Here is a 20218-nt window from a genome sequence, read left to right as displayed (position 1 = left end):
CCCAGCAATTTGTTTTTGTAACATATATCCTGGATAATTCTAATGGTAATAGATTGCGAACCACACTTTAAAATCAGTTTTCTAACACGCAAAACAATGAAGTCAAGTTTATTCTTTAAAACCCATAAATAGATTCCAGTTCATTCAGTCTGGGACAGCCAGACTTGTAAACAGCACCTGCTTTCAAATGCTTTTGATGTTGTCTGAAGGGTACAGGCCCTGAAGTGCTGCTGATCTTGATGACTTTATTCTAAAGGCCCAGGAGGTGGCAGCAAATTCCCTTTCCGATCAGAAAGTGCTTCTCAGGCAGACATTCTACAGTCTGTTGCAAATAATTTGCTTTAAACAGCCTTTTAAATTTGTTTTTTAAATAAAAGAATAAACAGGACCTTGAGATGTGATTTTATCTGACCCTCTGCTTCTCATCAAGTCTCAGAATAAATATTTCTAGGAATAGAATGATACAATTTTATCATCCAGAGAAGAGACTGTACAAAGCTCCTTGGCTGATTTTTCTTATCTCTGGGGAAAAAGATTGTATGACTTCCCTTGGCCATTGGGCAGTAGAGTCTCTTATCTCCAATCAAAAATGTTCTTACTAATAAAAAACTGAAATCTCTCTGGCAATAATCAAAAGTCTTATTTTGGGATCTAGACTAAAGGAGAATTTTGAAGCACTTTGAATGCTAATTAGTTTTTTAAGAAAACAAACGTGATGGTACAATCTTCAAAACTAAAAAGAAGTTTGTGCACTTTATGGATCACGGGAAAAAGTTCCAATATTTTTTTTTAAACTTAAGACAGCCAAATGGTGTGGTGGATTGACAAAACACAAAATCAGTAAAGAGGCTGCTTAGACATTAGAAGAGTGAATGGAACAAAGGAACAGGTAGGCCCACTGAGGAGCAGCTTTGATCCCAACAAGAGTATTGTTTTCAGGCCTTTGATGTGCTACAGTTTATTTCTAAAACCAAAAGGATGATGATGTGTCTGCAAGTTCTGTAATATGAGATATATGTTTATATATTTACCAGTGGGAGGGGTAAAGACTAAAAGGAGGTAGGAGAGCTGTATGTTTGAGCCACTTTGGTATGGATGAGAGAGTAAAGGTCTCCACTGGTGAAAAAGAAAAACAGGACTAATGAATGGAGTTCATAAGACAGTAAATTTCAGTTTAATTTAAGAAAACTTCAAAAACTTGTAGAGAAGGAATGGAAAAGGAACTAATATATTAGACATAAAATGTGTTACAGGCCTTAGTATATGTATTTAATTTTCACAACAACCTTATTTGGTGGAAATTATCCTCAGTTTTTTAATTGATAAGGAAATCAAAGCTCAGAGAGCTTAAGAAAATAGTCCAAAGTCACCTAGCCAGTAGGGTAGTGGACTCATTGGCTGAATCCAAGTTTATCTATGTTCACAGCTTGTGCTTCTCCAATGCAATGCCTATCAGGCATTGCAATCTCAATGCAATGCCTCCTGTACCTCATGAAAGCCTGACTGCAGGTCTCTAAAATGCTTTCCATCTTTAAGATTTTATAATTTACATATAAATAACTCCTTAAAAAGATTTGGGCTTTTAAGTGTTGCGAATATTTTGATATAGTTAAGTGTTTTAAAAACCAGGGTCAGTTTAAAACCTCACTAACAAAATTTGTTCGTTCCTTCTCACTTTAATTCCAGCCGTTGAAGAAAAATAGCTTAAAATTAAAGATGTCATTTTACTAATGAGAGAGTAGGAGGTTAGAGAATAACTTTTCTTTCCTTGAAGCACTGACTAGAGGATTTGCTTTAGTTCCAATGTCTGTAAAGTGATTTTAATTCCTCCTGACTATTTTTGACACACACACAAACACACATACTTCCTGAGAAGGGAGCATTCTGAAACTCAGAGACACCTCTAGTCCTAGGGCAGAGGTTAGGCTCCCTTAGGTAAAGTAAGAAAAGGGTTTGTAATGCTGTAAAGCAGAACTTCTACTACTCTTGGCTAATCATTTCACCCCAATCACTAGATCTCTATCCTTTGCTGTTAGAATGCACATGTTCCAGTTTATAAAATTATGTCAAATGTATTGTGCATTCATACAAAAAGCAATATTTTAAAGAACCATTTAATATTTATCTTTTTTATTCACTCTTCAACCTCTGTTTTGTCCCTTCCACCCCCACCCCGACCCCGTGCCAACTTCTGTAATATTCTACCTACCACTGTCAACTGTGGTCAAGATCAAAATCTTATTTTGTGAATAGTGCACAGACATTTGTCAGTGTATCGTTGGGATGCACTGCATTGTCAGACTTCATTTTGTCTTATTAGACTTCATTTTTTGCAAAAAATGCACTGATCTAGACAACCAGTTGTAACATCAAAGCTGGATTTCACCGGGACTTTGACCCACAATGAGAAAGTGCAAGAGCTGCTCCCCAACCCAGACCTCCTTCAGGCTCTGTAAAACACGAAAGAATTGGGATAGGAGTTTCCTCTCAGCTAAAACACACTAAAGTTCCAGCCTAGGTCACTAGCATGTGTGATTTCAGCTGATCAGTGGTCACTTGATCTATTAACTATATGTTAAAAAGGACTTATCTTCATTAGATTTATGAATATTGAAAGAAGCAAGATTAAGAACAAGGACAGAATTAGGAAACAACCATCAAAACAGGCTAGAGAGGTACTTTTTGACTGGTTTAAGTAAGAAATCTTCTTGCAAATAGATAAGCTCGTGGACATTTCCCCCCCTTCCCTTCCCCAGCATTTTTTTTTTTTATGGATAGCTGCATAAGAACTTCAAACATATATCTTACTGAAGGATCTCTTTTCTTGTTCTATCAATGTCAAATGTGTATTCACAAGGGCCTAGACATGTTAGTACCTCCAGAAGAATTTACCTTTTACATTAGACTAAGACTACACAACCAAAATGGCTTAGAGGGCTGATGAAATGTTTGTAGCTGATTGGTAAAGCTTTTGTTCATTCATCTGTACATTTGCATGAGTCAGTACTGAAAGTGAAACAACTGTTTAGCAGTTGGATAGTCAATAATTTATAAACATCATATCAAATTGAAGGTGAACTTGGGAAATGAGGAGTGGTCAGGGAAATAATTAGGAATGAGATCTTTTGAATAAATGAGTGGCCTACATATTAAAAATTTTCTATAGTATTAATATGCAATGTTATGTCTAGACAATTATACATTGCTGTTTTGTAAGTGCTTTAAGAAAGCTATGCCAATAGGAAAAGCTTAATAACAGCTAATGCCAAAGGCAAAGTTAAATATTTGCTCTCTAATTTTGAACGTTTGACAAGTAGACAACCATCCTAACACTTTATGAGACATCCCCTTGAACCATTCATGGAATTACATTAATACCCAGGATTAGTATTTTCAAGTAAAGTAAATACTTCCTATTTTGAAGGAAGGTACCTGGACCCTTCTGTTAGAAGATGTTTCCATATTTCCTGTTTGCATTTGAAAAGCACACCATCAGGGCTATCACTGTACACTCTGCTTTAATTTATTATCCCCCTTAGTGGTCTTTTACCTATTCATTTGAAAATCCCACTTTATGCCATTCCTGTGTCTTTAAAATGAAATGACATATATGAAATTACTGTATAAATTCCCTCAAACAAGAAAGGTATCATTAAGTAAAATTTACCACTTGTACCAGAGAGATATGGTTAGGCAGTTAAGCAAAATTTTTATCTCCTCTGTACTTAAGAAAACAGGTTGGTGATTTCCCAGATGAAGGCTTATATTTTTTTATTCCCGATTTTAAACATTGCTCTGGGGCCATGTTTTTGACAAAGGAAACATAAATATGATTTGGCACTAAATCTTAAATTTCCCAACATATATTGTGTTAAACATTTTCCCCAGGGCCCAGAATAAGAATCAAAGCATGTACTTAATAAGCTTGGAAACGTAATAGAAAAACAGTTACAAAGATCAAGTAAGCCATTTTCCTCATGCTGTATCCTCCACATTCTTATGAAATAATGTCACGTGTTGTATAGTTGTTGATGTGTCTGTCACTACTGTTAACCAGCTTGATTTTCCAGTTTTATAAATGTAATAAAGAGTTGTTACAGTAGGGTTGCTTAAAAATCTGCCAGTGGGAAATCTGGAGAATGTTATCATGCAAAGGGCCCAGCAAGTTTTTCTCTAGCACCCGCATATATCTTAAGAATTCTTCTTAATATCTTAGCTGATAAAATTTTCCTCTGAGAAAGCAAAGCCATTCTAGTTGAGAAACAAGTTTGCTTAAGTGATATTAGCTCTACTTCAAATAGCAGGCACACAAGCTATAGAAACCATCTCTTATTCCTACTTTCCTTCTAAGGATAAATGCATATTCATGGTAACTTTTCTTCTTCTGAATGAGCGAGGGAGGAGATGGTTGCCTGGATTTGTTTCAGGGAAGAAAAGTGTTTAAATATTATGAACAGCTAAAGGTATATTCACACAGTTAAGCACATTTTAACTGGGTTTGATAATTTATGATAATTCGAATGAGATATAGTATAAATATTAATTTTACGCTAATAAAGATGACTATCTTTTATGAAGTCCTTTCTATATACCAGGCACTGATAATTTTTCTCTAAAAAATCCTCCCACAAGGTCATTTATTTTATACAGGATTGACACCTTTATTTATTGCGAAATTCTCTCTAGAAACTGATGAGAGCTGAACTTTTCCTATCATTCATTCTTTTCTACAGTGGAAATCTAAATAACTTTAAAAAATTATTTATTTTTAATTGAAGGATAACTGCTTTATGATATTGTATTGGTTTCTGCCATACATCAATGTGGATCAGTTATAGGTATACCTATGTCCCCTCCCTCTGGAAACTCCCCCCCAACTCCCACCCTATCCTATCCCCCTAGGTTGTCACAGAGCATCAATTTGAGCTCACTGAGCTCATACAGCAAATTCCCACTGGCTATCTATTTTACATACGGTAAGTATGTTTTTATGCTGCTCTCTGCATTTGTCCCACCCTCTCCTTCCCCCTCTGTGTCCCCAAGCCTGTTCTCCATGTCTGTGTCTCCATTTCTGCCCAGCAAATAGATCTATCAGTAGCATCTTTCTAGATTCCATATATACCTTAATATACCATATTTGTTTTTCTCTGATTTACTTCACTCTGTATAATAGGTTCTAGGTTCGTCCACCTCATTGGAACTCATTCAAATTCATTCCTTTGTATGGCTGAGTAATATTCCTTTGCATATGTGCACCATGGCTTCTTTCTCCACTCATCTGTTGATAGACGCCTAGGTTGCTTCCAAGTCCTGGCTACTGTGAATAGTGCTGCAGTGACCATTGGGGTACATGCGTCTGTCAATCAGAGTTTCCTCAGGGTATATGCCCAGGAGTGATTGCTGGGTCATGTGATACTTTTTAAAGGAATCTCCATACTGTTCTCCGTAGTGGCTACATCAATTTGCATCCTAATAGTGGGGATCTATATAACTGTTACTGTTTCAATCTTTTGAGGAGAGAGAAAACTTCAGAAAACATTTTGATATGTGTTTAAAAGATTTTATTTTTATGTTCAAAGCAATTGAAGTAGACTTTTATAAAACTATACTTAAGTAAGGCTTTTCTCCAAGAATTAAGTAAGGCTTTTCTCCAAAAATTACAAAAAATTAAAATGGCAATTCAGCTACTTAAATAAAACACAGTCTATATTGGCAGGAGTATTTTTACAGATTATAATTTTTAGAGTGATATACTTCTTTTCTGAGGATGATGGAAAGTGAGAGGGCAAAAACTGCCGTGTAGTAGCATTATATCTTTCCAATAAAAGATTTAACACCTTATAACACATTATTTAGATAAATTTTTATTACCTATGGCCTTAATTCTTCAATTTCCCTTTACAAACATGAGCTGTGTGACTTCAAGTAAATCACCTAATTTCTTTGCCTCAGTTTCCTTATTTGCAGAAATTGGGGATTATGGAATTGTTGAGAGGATTAAATGAGTTAATAGACAAAAAAATGCTTATTACTGTGACTAGTACATAAAAATTCTATGCATGCGTGCATCGCTTCAGTCATGCCTGACTCTGTGTGACTCTATGGATTTTAGCCTGCCAGGCTCCTCTGTCCATGGGATTCTCCAGGCAAGAATACTGGAGTGGGTTGTTATCATTGTTTCTAAGATGAAAGGGACCACAGAAATAAATGCATAGATTCCTGCCTAACATCAGTCTTCAACATTAAGTTAAATGTGGTTATTTTTATTCTTCTATAACAGAAGGTCAAAAAAGACTGAGAAGTCTATACTTTGGCCCACCCAGAGCTTGCAGAAAGATGAGGTCAGTGGTGATGTTTCTGGCTAACCCTGCTCCCTGTGTTCTGGCAGGAGGGAGGCAGTGGCTGGCACAACAGTATCTGAGGCGTGCGGTGCTAATGCCACTTCAAAGGCAGCTTCCTCCTATTTTTATCCTGGGTCAGCAGCCTGCCTATGCAGTTGCCTCTTGAACAAAAGGTTCTACCAGGTCCCTGACACCTTTTAAGGCCTTGCAGACTTTTCTCACAATAACAAGAATAATCTGTTGTGCTACGTGGCATTTGATTTATAAACACAATCTCTACTCTACCTATAATCTTGAAGCAAGTAGCCAGCATTCTTACCATTTTACAACCACCGAAAGTAAGGCTGGGAGAGGCTGAATCATATGGGTAAAAAGAGGCAAAGGCAGGACTCCTGGGTCAATGTGATGTCCAAATTCACGTTCTTTCCAATACAACATACTGGCTCCTATTGTCAGTTAGAACTCTTACTCTTTCTCACAAAGACATTGTCTGCAAATCTAAAATGAAACTATTTTTTCAAGTCTATTGTTTTAGAACCCAAAATTTCATCTGATAGTCTAAGATGAATTAAGATAAATGTTGTTTAGTTGCTAAGTTGTGTCTGACTCTTTTGCAACCCCATGGGCTGTAGCCCACCAGGCTCCTCTGTCTATGGGATTTCCCAGGCAAGAATATTGGAGCAGGTTACCATTTCCTTCTCCAGGGAATCTTCCCAATCCAGGGATCGAACCCGAGTCTCCTGCTTGGCAGGCAGTTTCTTTACCACTGAGCCATCTGTACTGGTTCTCTGTACACTCTTAGTAAGCAGACTAATACTGTTGATTTCTATCTAAAGAAATGGACACGCTTCTATTTTTTTTTTTCTTTTTTTTTTGATAAGGGAGAGCTACAACAGAATTCCCAAAAACTCCACTCGGTAGGGAAAAATTTAAGATTCACTTGAGAAGACAGGTCCCAGGAAACAGACACTGTCTTATTAAGAGACTAGAACAAAGATAACCTTAAAATTCTCCTGACTACCTAACTTCAGTGGTAAATTAACTTTCAACTTTTTCTTCTCCAACTCTAACTCATCCCAATTTCCATTATCTTTTTCTTCTTTGGTCTTAATTTTTAAACCTTACAAATAGATTTCGGGCTTTCTTTAGGATTCATGTATAATTTTCCATGACTTTTCTCATTTAGAGAATCAAAGCAGTTTAAAACCCTCACACTTCCACTGATCTAAAAGCAAATCATTTATTTAAAGCATGTTAAAATCTTTTACCTGTTTAGAAAATTTGATTTGTCTGTAAATGTTGATTAATCCTATCTGTTTTGCAAGATGTCTTGGTGTGCATGAATTGGGGGTGGCAGAAATGGGTCTGTTGTGTGAAGCCCTCACCACAAGCAACTGACAGGTGAGAAGGGCTACATCTTAGGACATGACCAAAAAGTTTGGTAAAGATAACCAAATTTCCTGATTATGGCAGTCTGATATAGAAATTGTTCATTCATTTCACAAACGCTTATGAAACATCTACTTGCTAGGCACTGTTCTAGATCAAGGGATGTCTAAATGAGTAAAACAATAACCCTTACTTTGGATGGAGGTAAATTCTAGAGTGGAGAAGCAGATAAACAGAATAATTAAATAAACATTTATTATGTTAGATAGGCATCAGCCTAAGGGTAGAAATAAAGGTGGGAAGGGAGATAGGGAATCTTGAGGGTGAGAAGAGAGAGAGAGAGATTGAGAACAGCCAATAGTGATCATATGATATCTGAGTAAGGCCTAAAGGAAATGAAGTAGTATCATGCTGATACCTGGAGTTCTGTGTTCCAGGCAGAGGATCAGCAAGTACAAAGGTCCTAAGACATGAGTGGACCTGATCTATTCAAATAACAAAGAGGCCAGTGTGGCTGGAGTAAAGTGGGAGAGACAGAACAGGAGGAGGTGAAATCAGAGGTATAGGAGGTGTGAAATCAGCAGATTCTGTAGGGCCTTGTGGGTCAGTGAAAGCACTTGGAGTTCCCTGTTTTGAAATGAGAAGCCATGACAGAGTTTTAAACAGAGGACTAAGTGACATAATCTGACTTAGGTTTTTAACAAGATAATGTTGGCTGCCATATTGAGAATAGACTAAAGGAATAAGGGTGAACCAGGGAAACTAATTAAGAGACTATAGCAATAATCCAGGCAAAAGAGTATGATAGTTTAGCTTGGGATGGTACCAGTGGAAGTGGTAGGGAATGTTCAGATGCTGGATGTATTCTAAAGCTGACAATTCAGATGTGGGGCCAACAATCACTCCAAATAGTGATATTTTGACCTGAACAAATGGAGAACTGGCTAATGCCTGGTGTTTCTTGTATCCATGTGCCCCTGTATGGACCCCTGGTTTGTAGAAATTTTAACCAGTGATTTAAAAGACAAGAAATGCCGTTTATTCTTGTTGGCTATTATTGAAATCTGTTTATGATAAGATATATCATGTGTGTTTACTGTTCATATATGTTTAGAGAGAAAGAAGTTGAAGGAGTTGAAATAATATTTGTCAGCTGGAGACTCTCTGCTGTGCATGTGTGAGCAGGATTTCAGTCAAGACAATTCTTTTAGCTATTAAGGTTTATGGTAAGAAATAGTTTGAACTTCAAAACATATATCAATGTATCAAATTAAACGTCTTTGGCTTGTAGGGCTATTTGCATTGCTTTAGAATTCACTTCTTTGTCCTAGGTAAACCTCAGATGACCTTTCCTTTTTTAAAATGTCAAGTTAAATTGGTTACCAGACCATGTAACAAGAAAGCTCACTAAGCTACTTCACTAACGAGCTATGTGTATAAGTCAACATCTGCTGCTGCTGTTAAGTCACTTCAGTCGTGTCCGACTCTGTGCGGCCCCATAGATGGCAGCCCACCAGGCTCCGACGTCCCTGGGATTCTCCAGGCAAGAATACTGGAGTGGGTTGCCATTTCCTTCTCCAATGCATGAAAGTGGAAAGTGAAAGTGAAGTTGCTCAGTCGTGTCCGACTCTTCGCGATCTAACTGACATAAAAGATGGTTCGTGTTAAGCAGAGAAAAGCCCCCAGCTCCTCTGAGCTTTTCCGCTCCTCTGAGCTAATTGACATAAAAGACGGTTCGCGTTAAGCAAAGAAAAGCCCCCAGCTCCTCTGAGCTTTTCCTGGAAGCAGAGAGCCCTGTGTTTCCCCTTCAGAGAGGGACTGCCTCTCAATGTGATATATCCATCCCTATGCACTGGCGCTTGTGACAAATGGCAAGATGCCAATATCAATTAATCCAAATTTAAGATTTCAATGTCCTTTTCCAAAATTTCTAAAGTCTCATTCCATTTAGTTTTCTTGGATTGAAAATTTTTTTGTATACAGTGCTTGTTTATTTATTTCTTACTTATTTACTTGCACTTGTTGCTTGTTTTATTTCTTACTTGTTTTTGGCTACACTGGGTCTTCTTTGCTGCATGCAGGTTTCTCGAGTTCAGTGAGCAGAGCCACTCTGCAGTTGGGGTGCATGGACTTCTCTCGTTGCAGAGTGCAGGCTCTAGGTGCACAGGCTTCAGTATTTGTAGCATGCAGGCTCACAGTTGCGACTTGCTGGCTCCAGGGCATGCAGGCTTCAGAAGCTGTTGCACAGGACCTCATTAGTTGTGGCTAGTGGGCCCTAAAGCATGCAGTCTTCAGTAGCTGCAGCACATGCGCTCAGTAATTGTGGATTCTTATCTACTGCACCACCAGGGAAGTTCCCCCTCACCTTTTTTAAGCAATGTTTGGTTTTGTTTTAACGTCTTTATTGAATTTGTTACAATATTGTTTCTGTTTTATGTTTTTGGTTTTTGGCTGAGAGGCATGTGGGATCTTATCTTCCTGACAAGGGAGTGAACTCGAACCCTCTGCACTGGAAGGCAATGTCTTAACCACGGGGCCACCGGGGAAGTCCCTCAAATCTTTTTTATTGAAAAAAAAATTTTTTTTTCTAAACAATTTCATTGCAAGTATAGTGCTATATGTATTTGATTAAGAAACCTTATATGAGACTGCCTGGGTTCAACTCCCCCTACACCAGAACTTATTTGCTTTCTACCCTCAGGGAACATACTTACCCTCTCTAAGTGTCACTGTCCTCATCTGGAAAACAGGGATTTCAAAAGTGCCTACTTCATGGGATTATATGAAGGATTATATGAAATATTCCACATAAAGCAATTAAGCATCACCACTGGGCACACAGTAAGTGATCTACTAGTGGTGGCTATTATTAAAGGCAGAGGTAAGAAAACACTTTCTTCCAGTTTAGTCTTTGATGGGAATATGTAACATTAGGTGATTCGTGAGTTCAGTGCAAAGGCTCACAGCCTTCACTGCATACATTATACTGGACCAGCTAAAGACTGACATATACTCTCATGATTCAACATTTAAATGACACTATACTCTAAGTACACACAGACTACTGTTATTATTATTAATAACATTATTATATATATATTATTTATTATATATATTATATATATAATATAATATATATTATTACTTAATAATATTATTAAGTCCAATATTAACTATGTGACCTGCCAGAGGACACAGCAATTTGGTCAGTTTAAATGATATCTTCATTGGTTTGCTTCTGGCAATTATTTATTTAAGTACACCTACTTAAGGAGATCAAGATATTATATTTGCATCAGCTTTATCTAACAAACTAGGAAAAGACAAATGTAGAACACTTGAGAGAATGAATACCATCTATGTTATTTCCCCTTAGCTGGAAAAGTGAAGAATAGAATAAGGACAGGGAAGGATTCCAAGAGAATGGAAGTAACCGGGAATATATGAAGGGATGACTGGATAGGAGTGTAAGTAGATGTATTCTATGTTATTGGGATCAGTGGGGTAAAGTTATGGGAGGCAAAGTTTGCTTCAATGTAGGGAAGACATTCTCAACAGTTCGAGCTTAAAGACTGAAATGCCCTGGAGACTAGTGAGCTCCCTTCTCTAGAGCAAGGCCTGGGTGAGGTAAAAGGTTTCAACCCAAGACTATTTGATGTTACTAGGAAAACAAACAAACAAACATACATATCATTTTATTTTTAGCCTATATTTCATTTTAAAAAGAAAATAAGAACTATACTCTCTAATGAAATGATAATATTATATAATAGGATATTAAAAGTGGAAGTTTCCCCCAGGCCCTCAAATACAAGAGATGCTGCACACTGAAGTGAGATTCCAGATAAAAACAGACTTTACAGAGAAAACAGTAGACATGAGTGTCCCTGGTGTGCTCAAAGATTAGCAAACTACTGCCACAATTCTTGAACCCCTTAGTCAGGTCCAGGTTATTAAAGCGGGTCAGAGTCTGGCAGGAAGAAAGGATTTTGTGAGGACGAATCTGGAACTCTGTAGAACAAGGTGTGTGTTTACAGTAGACCGAGTCGGGGGACCCTGCCCTCTCACCTCCAGCCTTGTGAGAAAACAGATTCAAAGTGGCTTCTTAAAGGACTTTGTATGAGATGTCAGCATGAGGATGGATGGGAGGTGAGAGTGGGCTGGGGTCTGACTCCCTCCCAGGATATCTATAGAGTGAGAGATGGTCTGAAAAACTGTTTTGGCAAAGAATTGGGAAATTTGCTGCTGAACTCCCAAGGGCAAATGATGTGATTGTTTCCCATGGACCAGAGCAGGGCAGAAGGAAGGCAGAGCTGGATGGGGTCATCCCAGGGCCTGTCCAAGGGTGCGAACAGACCCTAGTAGCTACAAGCTGTAGGCAGACAGCTTTCTAGGGGTGGTAGATTGAGTTACAAGTCAACTGTAGAACTGAGATGAACTGACATTAATCGAGGACTACAGACAAGATGTCCCCAGTGAGAGGGACTTTCAAATATCCCTCAGAAGCTTTCTTCTCTGCGCCTCCCTGGCTCTGAGAGTGACAAGCCAGAATATGACGTTACTATATAAAGTAAAAAAAAATATTTCTGCTCTTTCCTGTTCTCTATCCTTGCACTTTCACCTTGGGGTAAAAGTCAGGGTTAGCAAGCTGGGAGAGGAAGAGGAGGAAAGCATGAGGAAGCTAAACACATTGCCTTCCCTGAAGGAAGGTGATCCTTCTAAAATGAGCCCTAGTTAGGGAAGGAGAAGAGATTTACCTCTAAGAGGAGACTGAAATTTGTCATTCCAGTGGCTGGAATATTATAAGTTAAAATATAATGGTTTGAGTAACTTAAGATGATAATGGTCTAATCCTAAAAGGAAGTCGAATCTCACAGGACCTAAGTTTTCATCCATCAGTGGTGAAAAAATTTCTTTTATTAAAAAATAGATTTCTTAATCTAATCCAGTTTAGATTAATAATAAAATAATTTTATGGCCAAAAAATTAAAGGGTAGTGGGAGACAAAAAGAAGGAAGCATTTTGATGACACATCATATATTATTAACAAAAAATAACCAATTTAACATGTTGGTTATAGTTAAGCACTCTCATATCAAAACTTTAAATTCTTTTGATAATAATACAATCCAAGGTAGAAATTCCAATCCAGAATCTAACCCATGATATGCTAGGATTCTACCATCAGACATACAAACTCCAAAATAGAAGAAACACTTCTGTTATTTTCAGGTCCCTTTGGTCATTTCTGGCTCAGGATAGATCACATGGCTTCATTCAGCCAGCCAAGCAGAGAACAGTATGAGCCTCAGGACAGAGATTGACAGAAGGAAATAGCACCAAAGAACAAGATGTGAAAATTACTTTGGGGAAATATGTTAGAATTAGGGGTTTGGGTGCAGGCAGAAACTAGAAGCCTGAAATATTTTTGGCATGAACAGAAACAACAATGTGCCTAAAGAAGTATTTGTTTATACCACAGGTGCATTTCTAACCTAAGACAATTTGTAATTTTATTCTATTGTTAGCACTTAAAGGAGCATGAAGTCACATTTGGCAGACTGAGGAGTATGTAGAAAAGCAACAGTCATTTTGTTCATTGAGGTCACTGCACTCTTGCTTCACAGCATTGCTGGTATATTTAGCATATGTCTATTCTACAAGATTTTTTTTCTTTTGTAAACTCAATGCTATTTTAAGTTTCTCTTCAGAAAACTTTGAGTTACTCTTTCAATATTATACTTCAAAATTTTGCTCTTTCCCTCCACATTCAACTGATTAATGTTTTTGCCTTAGCTGAAGAACAATCCCTGATGTTTTTGTTATTAGAATATCATTCAACAGTGTTTTGAACTTCTGCATTTCTGTTAAGATTCCATTCTTCTGAAGATTTTGTGACTAAGTGGGTAGAAGAAGACCAGAAAATAAATTTCTCTCTTTCATCCAGTGTTTTGCATGTCCTATCACTGAGCTGCATGCATTCATATTGTACCTCATAATTCCAAATATATTAATAATTATTTCTTTTTCCAGTTATTAGCCAGTGATGTTGGTTACATTTATGTATGTTCAGGAACCTCTCCTATATTTCTGTGAAGACTTGGATCCTTTTATTGCCATCCTTTAAGTCTCTATTATTTTAAAGACCTGACTATATCTGATGAAAAACAGGTATCATTGGAACGTGAAAGATGCCGCAGGGACTCTATAGATCAATGTTCTCTTTCTTCCAGAGATAAAGACAAAGGGAGACACAGACATGTCTATGGGAGATAAGAGCTAATTTCTCTTTATCATACTGAAGGTTGGGTATGTATGTGTTAGTTGCTCAGTCGTGTCGACTCTTGCGACCCCATGGACTGTAGCTCACCAGGCTCCTTTGTCCATGGGATTCTCCAGGCAAGAATACTGGAGTGGGTTGCCATGCCCTTCTCCAGGGGATCTTCCAGACCCAGGGATCAAACCTGTGACTCTTATGTTTCCTGCATTGGCAGGTGTGTTCCTTACTATTAATGCTACCTGGGAAGCCCTTATCATACTGAATGTTAATACTTCTTAATGTACAAAACTATTGGTCCTGTCAAGACAGGTAATGAGTCTCTTCTCTAAACTGACCTCTGATTGACTAATTCACAACTGCAGAGCTAAAAACAGTACTGGATTGTGTGCTTCCTGAGGACATGGACTTTATCTGAAGCATCTTTGTATCTTGACTTCATAGGAAAATGTCTAGAAATATTAGGAATTCAATAAAATTTTTGTTAAATGAATGAAACAAATGAATTAATAATGTGGGATAGAAACCAAATCCTTAAATAGTAACTTATTGTATCTAGATTAAGAGAAGGAGATTAATGAAAACAAGTTTTTACTAGGAGTTTTTTTGTGGAGGGGCCATGCCCTGTGGCTTGTGGGATCTTAGTTCTCCGACCAGGGATGAAACCCGGGGCCCCCACAGTGACAGCACCAAGTTTCAACCGCTAGACTGCCAAGGAATTCTCCATTATTATTAAAGTTTCAGTGATTAAAAGGAGAGAATCAAGATCCATCATATTGACTCTCTTATTCTTTATATGCAAAACAACAATGAACCACCTACCTTTGTGGGCCTAATGGAACAACAACAACAACAAACCCAAACATTTTAATCTGAGATATTTTGTCCAAATCTAGGTGTTGCTATTCATTTTAAATTTAAGAACTTGATAAAGAAAGAAAAGATATTGAAACCATTTATGGAATTTGAACACATTTTAAAATATGGAAATGCTTTTTGTTCAAGAAACACAATGTTATGATACTCCCAAGTTGATTCATTTCTCTTAAGTGTGCCTTTGCTACTTTTTGCCAGGAGTTTTCCTAAGAGTCTCAAGGAAATGGGAATGTGTAAGGAAGTAATGTATATAACCAGACTTCAAGGTCCCTGGAAATATAGAATGAGTAAAAGCTTTCAGTAAGTTGTATTTAATGATATTAGACAAACTGAACATTTAGCATACACAAGGGAATGTTTCAGGGACACACACTCTCAAAGAAGTAAAGAATGTAATATGCATAAAAGCAACCAAAACACAAGTGAAACAAGTGGCTGAACTATTTCCTTCGGAGACACAGGCGATATGCTACACTCAGGAAATAAAGATCCACATGGTCTTCACCAATAGATAAATAGAACTTGGCTGGAAAAATGTCATCTGCTCCATCAAATGGGAAATATTAAATAAGATAAAAATAGGGCAAAATATTGAAAGTCACTTGGAAAAAGTACAAAGCCCAGTAGAACATGATCTGTTTCCAGAGTTATTTATATATTTATGCTTATTCGATATTGGACAAACAGGACTAGAATGAGGGTGGGCTGTGGATGTAGATATGAATATGAAGAGGGTAGACAGAAGTAAGGGCAGCCCCAGTGATGACAGGATGCTTGCAATGGTGGTTATGCCTAAGAAAGACGGTAGCAATTGGAGCTATGGGTTCAGAAAAGCAGAGCAAGAAGGAGGTCCTAAATGAAGGTCAAGTCCCAGACCAGCACTAATAATACACCAGGCAGAGGCAGCCTATTTTGGCTTTAATTATAAGCATTGTGGGGATTTGTTGATTTTTATAGTGCTTAGTAACGGTGTGCAGAATGCTTGGGAATAGTAGCCTATCAGCATAAACCAAAATGAATGAGATATATTAACATTTTCATTATTTCTGGCAGACTGGACGCTCTCTTTCTCTTCCTGGAAGACCAGTCCCACCTGCCATCTCTGCAACGTCTCCTTGGTTATACCAGCCTGCTTACAGCTACACTAGCAAACCAACTGATGGGCTAGAGGAAGCAAAGAAGAGACTAACTCCTTGGGAAGCAGCAGCCAAGTCTCCTCTTGGCTTAGTGGATGAGGCTTTCAGACCCAGAAACATTCAGGAATCCATTGTGGCAAACGTGGTCTCAGCAGCTCGTAGAAAGGTGCTTCCAGGGCCGTCTGAGGAATGGAATGCAAGACTGTCCTATGTCCCTCAAACCCAGGAGACCAGTGTGGGCTCATTTGCAAAGCAAGAATATAATGTTGCATCCCTACCCAATTATAGTATGCCCAACTCCCAATATGGTTCACAGGCACCACATGCATATTACAGGCAGCCTTCCAGAAACAATTCTGAAATAATGTCCATGGAGACCAGGTCTGATTATTGTCTCTCAACAACCAACTGCAACTATAACCCACACCCGAGGGGATGGAGACGTCAAACATGAAATTAGCAGAACTGATCGTATGCCACCTATATTTTTTTATGTTTCTTTGCAGTGTTTTTCACTTTTCTAATAGTTTAGATTCACTTTTGATCTTGGATTGTTCTCATAGGTCATTTATCGGTGTGTGTATGCACATTTGAGTGTGAATCACTTCCTTCTCTGCAGATGCATAGAGAATTTCTTTCAAGAAAAACTCATTTCCTGTGCTGATGACACAGAAATTCCATTTATTTCATTAATATGGAGAATTTAGGCAACTAAACTCTTCTCAATTAAAACGAAATTAACTATGTTCTTGTATGTGCCTTAGTCTAGGATGGAATTAATGAAACATGGCATGCTAATTGTTATTAGCAGTAACAGCAAGGAATATAACATTGGAGAAGTTTCCAATGGTAGTATGAGCAATATTTATAATAAGGATTTCCTTGGTGTTATTTTAAGCATTTCTTTGAAATATATTTTAAAATCTGATAACATTAATATTTGGTTTTTGGAATTGAGACAAAGATATTTTCAGAAAGAAATAAATATTTGACAGTAAGACAACTACACATTTCAGTTGGACTTCCGAGGTAAGCGGTGTGATACGTGGGGAATAGAAGATGTAGGTATAGGATTTATTTTAATCTATTTAAAGCTAGGGGCCTGAGACACGAATAGACTCTGGGCTCAGGTGTCTTCACTTGTGAGAAGAGAAGATCAGATTATGTAATCTCCTCGATGCTTAACAGCTCTGATATTCTGAGCTGAGTTTCTCTCATTTGTAAAATGATCTTTGATGCATTATTCATTTTTGTTGCTCATCATATAGATATCAAACTAAGTTTAAGAGTGGATTAGGTCATTGGTGTCACAACATGTATCATTAAAGGTCCAAGAGGAATTGTTGGGCAGCAGGGTTTGAGCTATGTGTTACATGAGTGAGGGCTGATGTGAAGAAAAAAAGCTATTAATGGATTAAAGGAAGTGGTAGATGGATGTGTCTGTTATTGTACAACTGTAGGTCATGAACATTTATTTAATTACAGAAAGCATGCCACAGAAGCCTATGCAACAAGTGGTGCTTCTTTAGAAAAGCATCATTAGGATGTTCAAAGGAAGTTAAACAGTTGCTTGGACAACTCCAAGACCCATGCCTTGTTAGCATGACCATGAGACAATCAGTTAAACATCTGCTCCTCAACGTCACACCCACAAAGCATTAAACACAAGGAAATTCAAAGTACTTTACATCATAAACAAGTATGAGAATATTTAAAATATAAAAACATCTTGAGTGTTCAAAACATTCTTAGGTTTCTAAATATGATTATTTTGCTTTGTTTTATTTTTTGACTCTTGAATTTATTATTATGATCGTCTCTTTCACAGAATAATACTTTTTAAAAACTGCCACGATACAAGGAATCCCTTATTTGGAAACAAAAAAAAAGCTGAATAAATCACAGTAAATTCGATTGGTAATAGAATCACCCAGATACTAATTCGTTCAATTATTAAGAAAAGTAGAGTACTTCATAGAAATTTGAATTACATCTCAAATTAGAAGATATAATTACGGATTCCTAAAGAGTTCCTATGGAATTAAAAAAAAACTAATGCCTGGTATATTGGTTAATGTGTCAGCAATTCTCAGGAATCCCCACATAAAAATTCTTGTGGTGGTTCAGTTATTCTAGATGTCAATGTTTTAAGATATGTAGAATTTAGCAGAAGGAATTTTGTACAAGATCATATCCTATTTTGTTGTTTTCTTTTATAAATGCTAGCAGTTATTTCCTTCACTCCTTAGATTTTAGATACTCCAGGTCCAGAGGCTGATATATAATACATTACATTATTCACTAAAATTTTCACTAGACTCAAAATAGAGAGATGCAGACATTCTAAACTTAAATATTATTATGAAACAGATAGGTCCCCCTTTGCATGCACTAGATCAAAACAATCATTGTATTAAGCAATCTGAATTTATTCCAGACATCAAAAAAGAAAATATAACACATGGCAGGAAAGTTGTACATTGTTCATTCACAGGGAAATTAATGTCTCATTTTTATTAGAAGTCAATGGTTCAGGGACTCATACTTTGCAGATATAATTCTGAAAATAAAAGTATGTTGTCAAATCATCACAAAATGTATGGGTATTTATCTCCCGTTTTCACAAAAGGAGTAAAGTTAGATTGCTTACATTCAAACTAATGTTTGAGCCAAGGCTGCCATGCTGACATCTGATTCCTGCTGAGAAAACCTAGATAACTACTGTTCTCACAAAAATAAAATCAGTTTGGGACTTCCCCGGTAGTCCAGTGGTTTGAGACTCTGCACTTCCACTGTGAGGGGCATGGATCCCACCCTTGGTCTGGGAACTAAGATCCTACATGCTGTACAGACCAGCCAAAATAATAATAAATAAATAAAATTGGTTTGTCTTATATTCCAAATAATAGTCTTTTCAGAGAAGAACTTGCGTGAGTGCTAAATTGCTTCAGTTGTGTCTGACTCTGTGAGACCCTAAGGACTGTAGCCCGTTAGGCTCCTCTGTCCATGGGAATTCTCTGGGCAAGAATACTGGAGTGGGTTGCCATGCCCTCCTCCAGGGGATCTTCCCCACCGAGGGATCCATCCTGCATCTCTTACATCTCTTGTATTGGCAGGCAGGTTCTTTACCACTAGTGCCACCTGCTTTGTAAATATATACCACATGTGTTGTAAGACATTTTTCTACTAGTAGCAATCACAGAGGTAGAAAGAGTTCTGTGCTACCATGATTAAAAAGCATTCTTTTGAAGTACACTAATTTGGCACCTGTTTCCACCTTCAGTTTAAAAATATAATTGCATGTGTGTGAAATATCTGTTATTGAGATGATTTAAATACTGTTTTGTATTTTGAATTTTAAAGCAACATGATTCTAGTCCATTTATCTCAGGATATATCTCATGTTTTGGCCCCATCACTCATATTGGAAAGGGCTACACTGTTAGGACTCTAGCATACACATATATACATTAATGAATTGAAATTTTGGATAAAAAATATATCAAATAGGCTCAGTTATTATAATTAGAGAGGAACTGTAGAAATGTTTGTAAGAGAAAGTAGATTTTCACAGTTGATTTTTTTTCAAAGTAGAAGTATTTACACTGTCCACACATATACTAAAATAGACTATGTTCTCCTGCTTATTAGCTTAACATTTCTACCTTTGTTTATCCCAAAAGACTGTATCTGAAAGATGCATACTGAAAATCAAAATTGTATTAGTAATAAAAATTAACTTGAAAATCAATTTAAAGAGCCTTTTCATTTTTCCTTATTAAAAAATTCTTTTGAAATAGTCTTCACCCCAAAGCTTTAATATTATCTACTACATATTTTTAAATTTTAGTTGCTACAGTATCAGCTTCCAGACACATTAAAAGAATTTCATGCTGATTGGCAACATTTTAACTGTAACATTTAAAAACTTAAAAAACAACTTACCTGAAAGTATGATCAGTTTCACATGTAAGTTTAGAGGTTTTAGACCCATATTTTAATATTATAGTATTATTCTTAATTTAATGTTACTCTTTATTAGTTCTTTCTTTCATAAGCAAAAGTATAGCCAATGGTAATATGACTTGATAATGTGTTGGTTGAATTTCTAAAACCACCCTGGACTCAGAGAATCTACCATGTTTGTCATTCCACTGCTTCTGATCACTTATTCGCTTTAGACTGCCCCATGACTGACC

General features: G+C 37.0%; 1 protein-coding gene across 2 annotated transcripts in view; it reads left to right on the top strand.

Moving 5' to 3' along the window:
* SYNPO2 (synaptopodin 2) overlaps positions 1-19770 on the top strand; it is a 196172-nt gene extending 176402 nt beyond the window's left edge. For both annotated transcript variants that reach the window (XM_081493147.1, XM_081493156.1), the window contains one exon: positions 15937-19770. In XM_081493147.1, coding sequence (XP_081349273.1) covers positions 15937-16473 — 537 coding nt within the window. In that variant the 3' untranslated portion in view covers positions 16474-19770. The remainder of the gene's footprint in view (positions 1-15936) is intronic.
* The last annotated feature ends 448 nt before the right edge of the window (positions 19771-20218 follow it).

This window comes from Giraffa tippelskirchi, chromosome 1 (genome assembly GCF_054371585.1).
Source record: "Giraffa tippelskirchi isolate mGirTip1 chromosome 1, T2T-mGirTip1v1.2.pri, whole genome shotgun sequence".
In the NCBI taxonomy this organism is placed as follows: Eukaryota; Metazoa; Chordata; class Mammalia; order Artiodactyla; family Giraffidae; genus Giraffa; species Giraffa tippelskirchi.
This window is presented reverse-complemented; position numbering and strand designations above follow the sequence as displayed.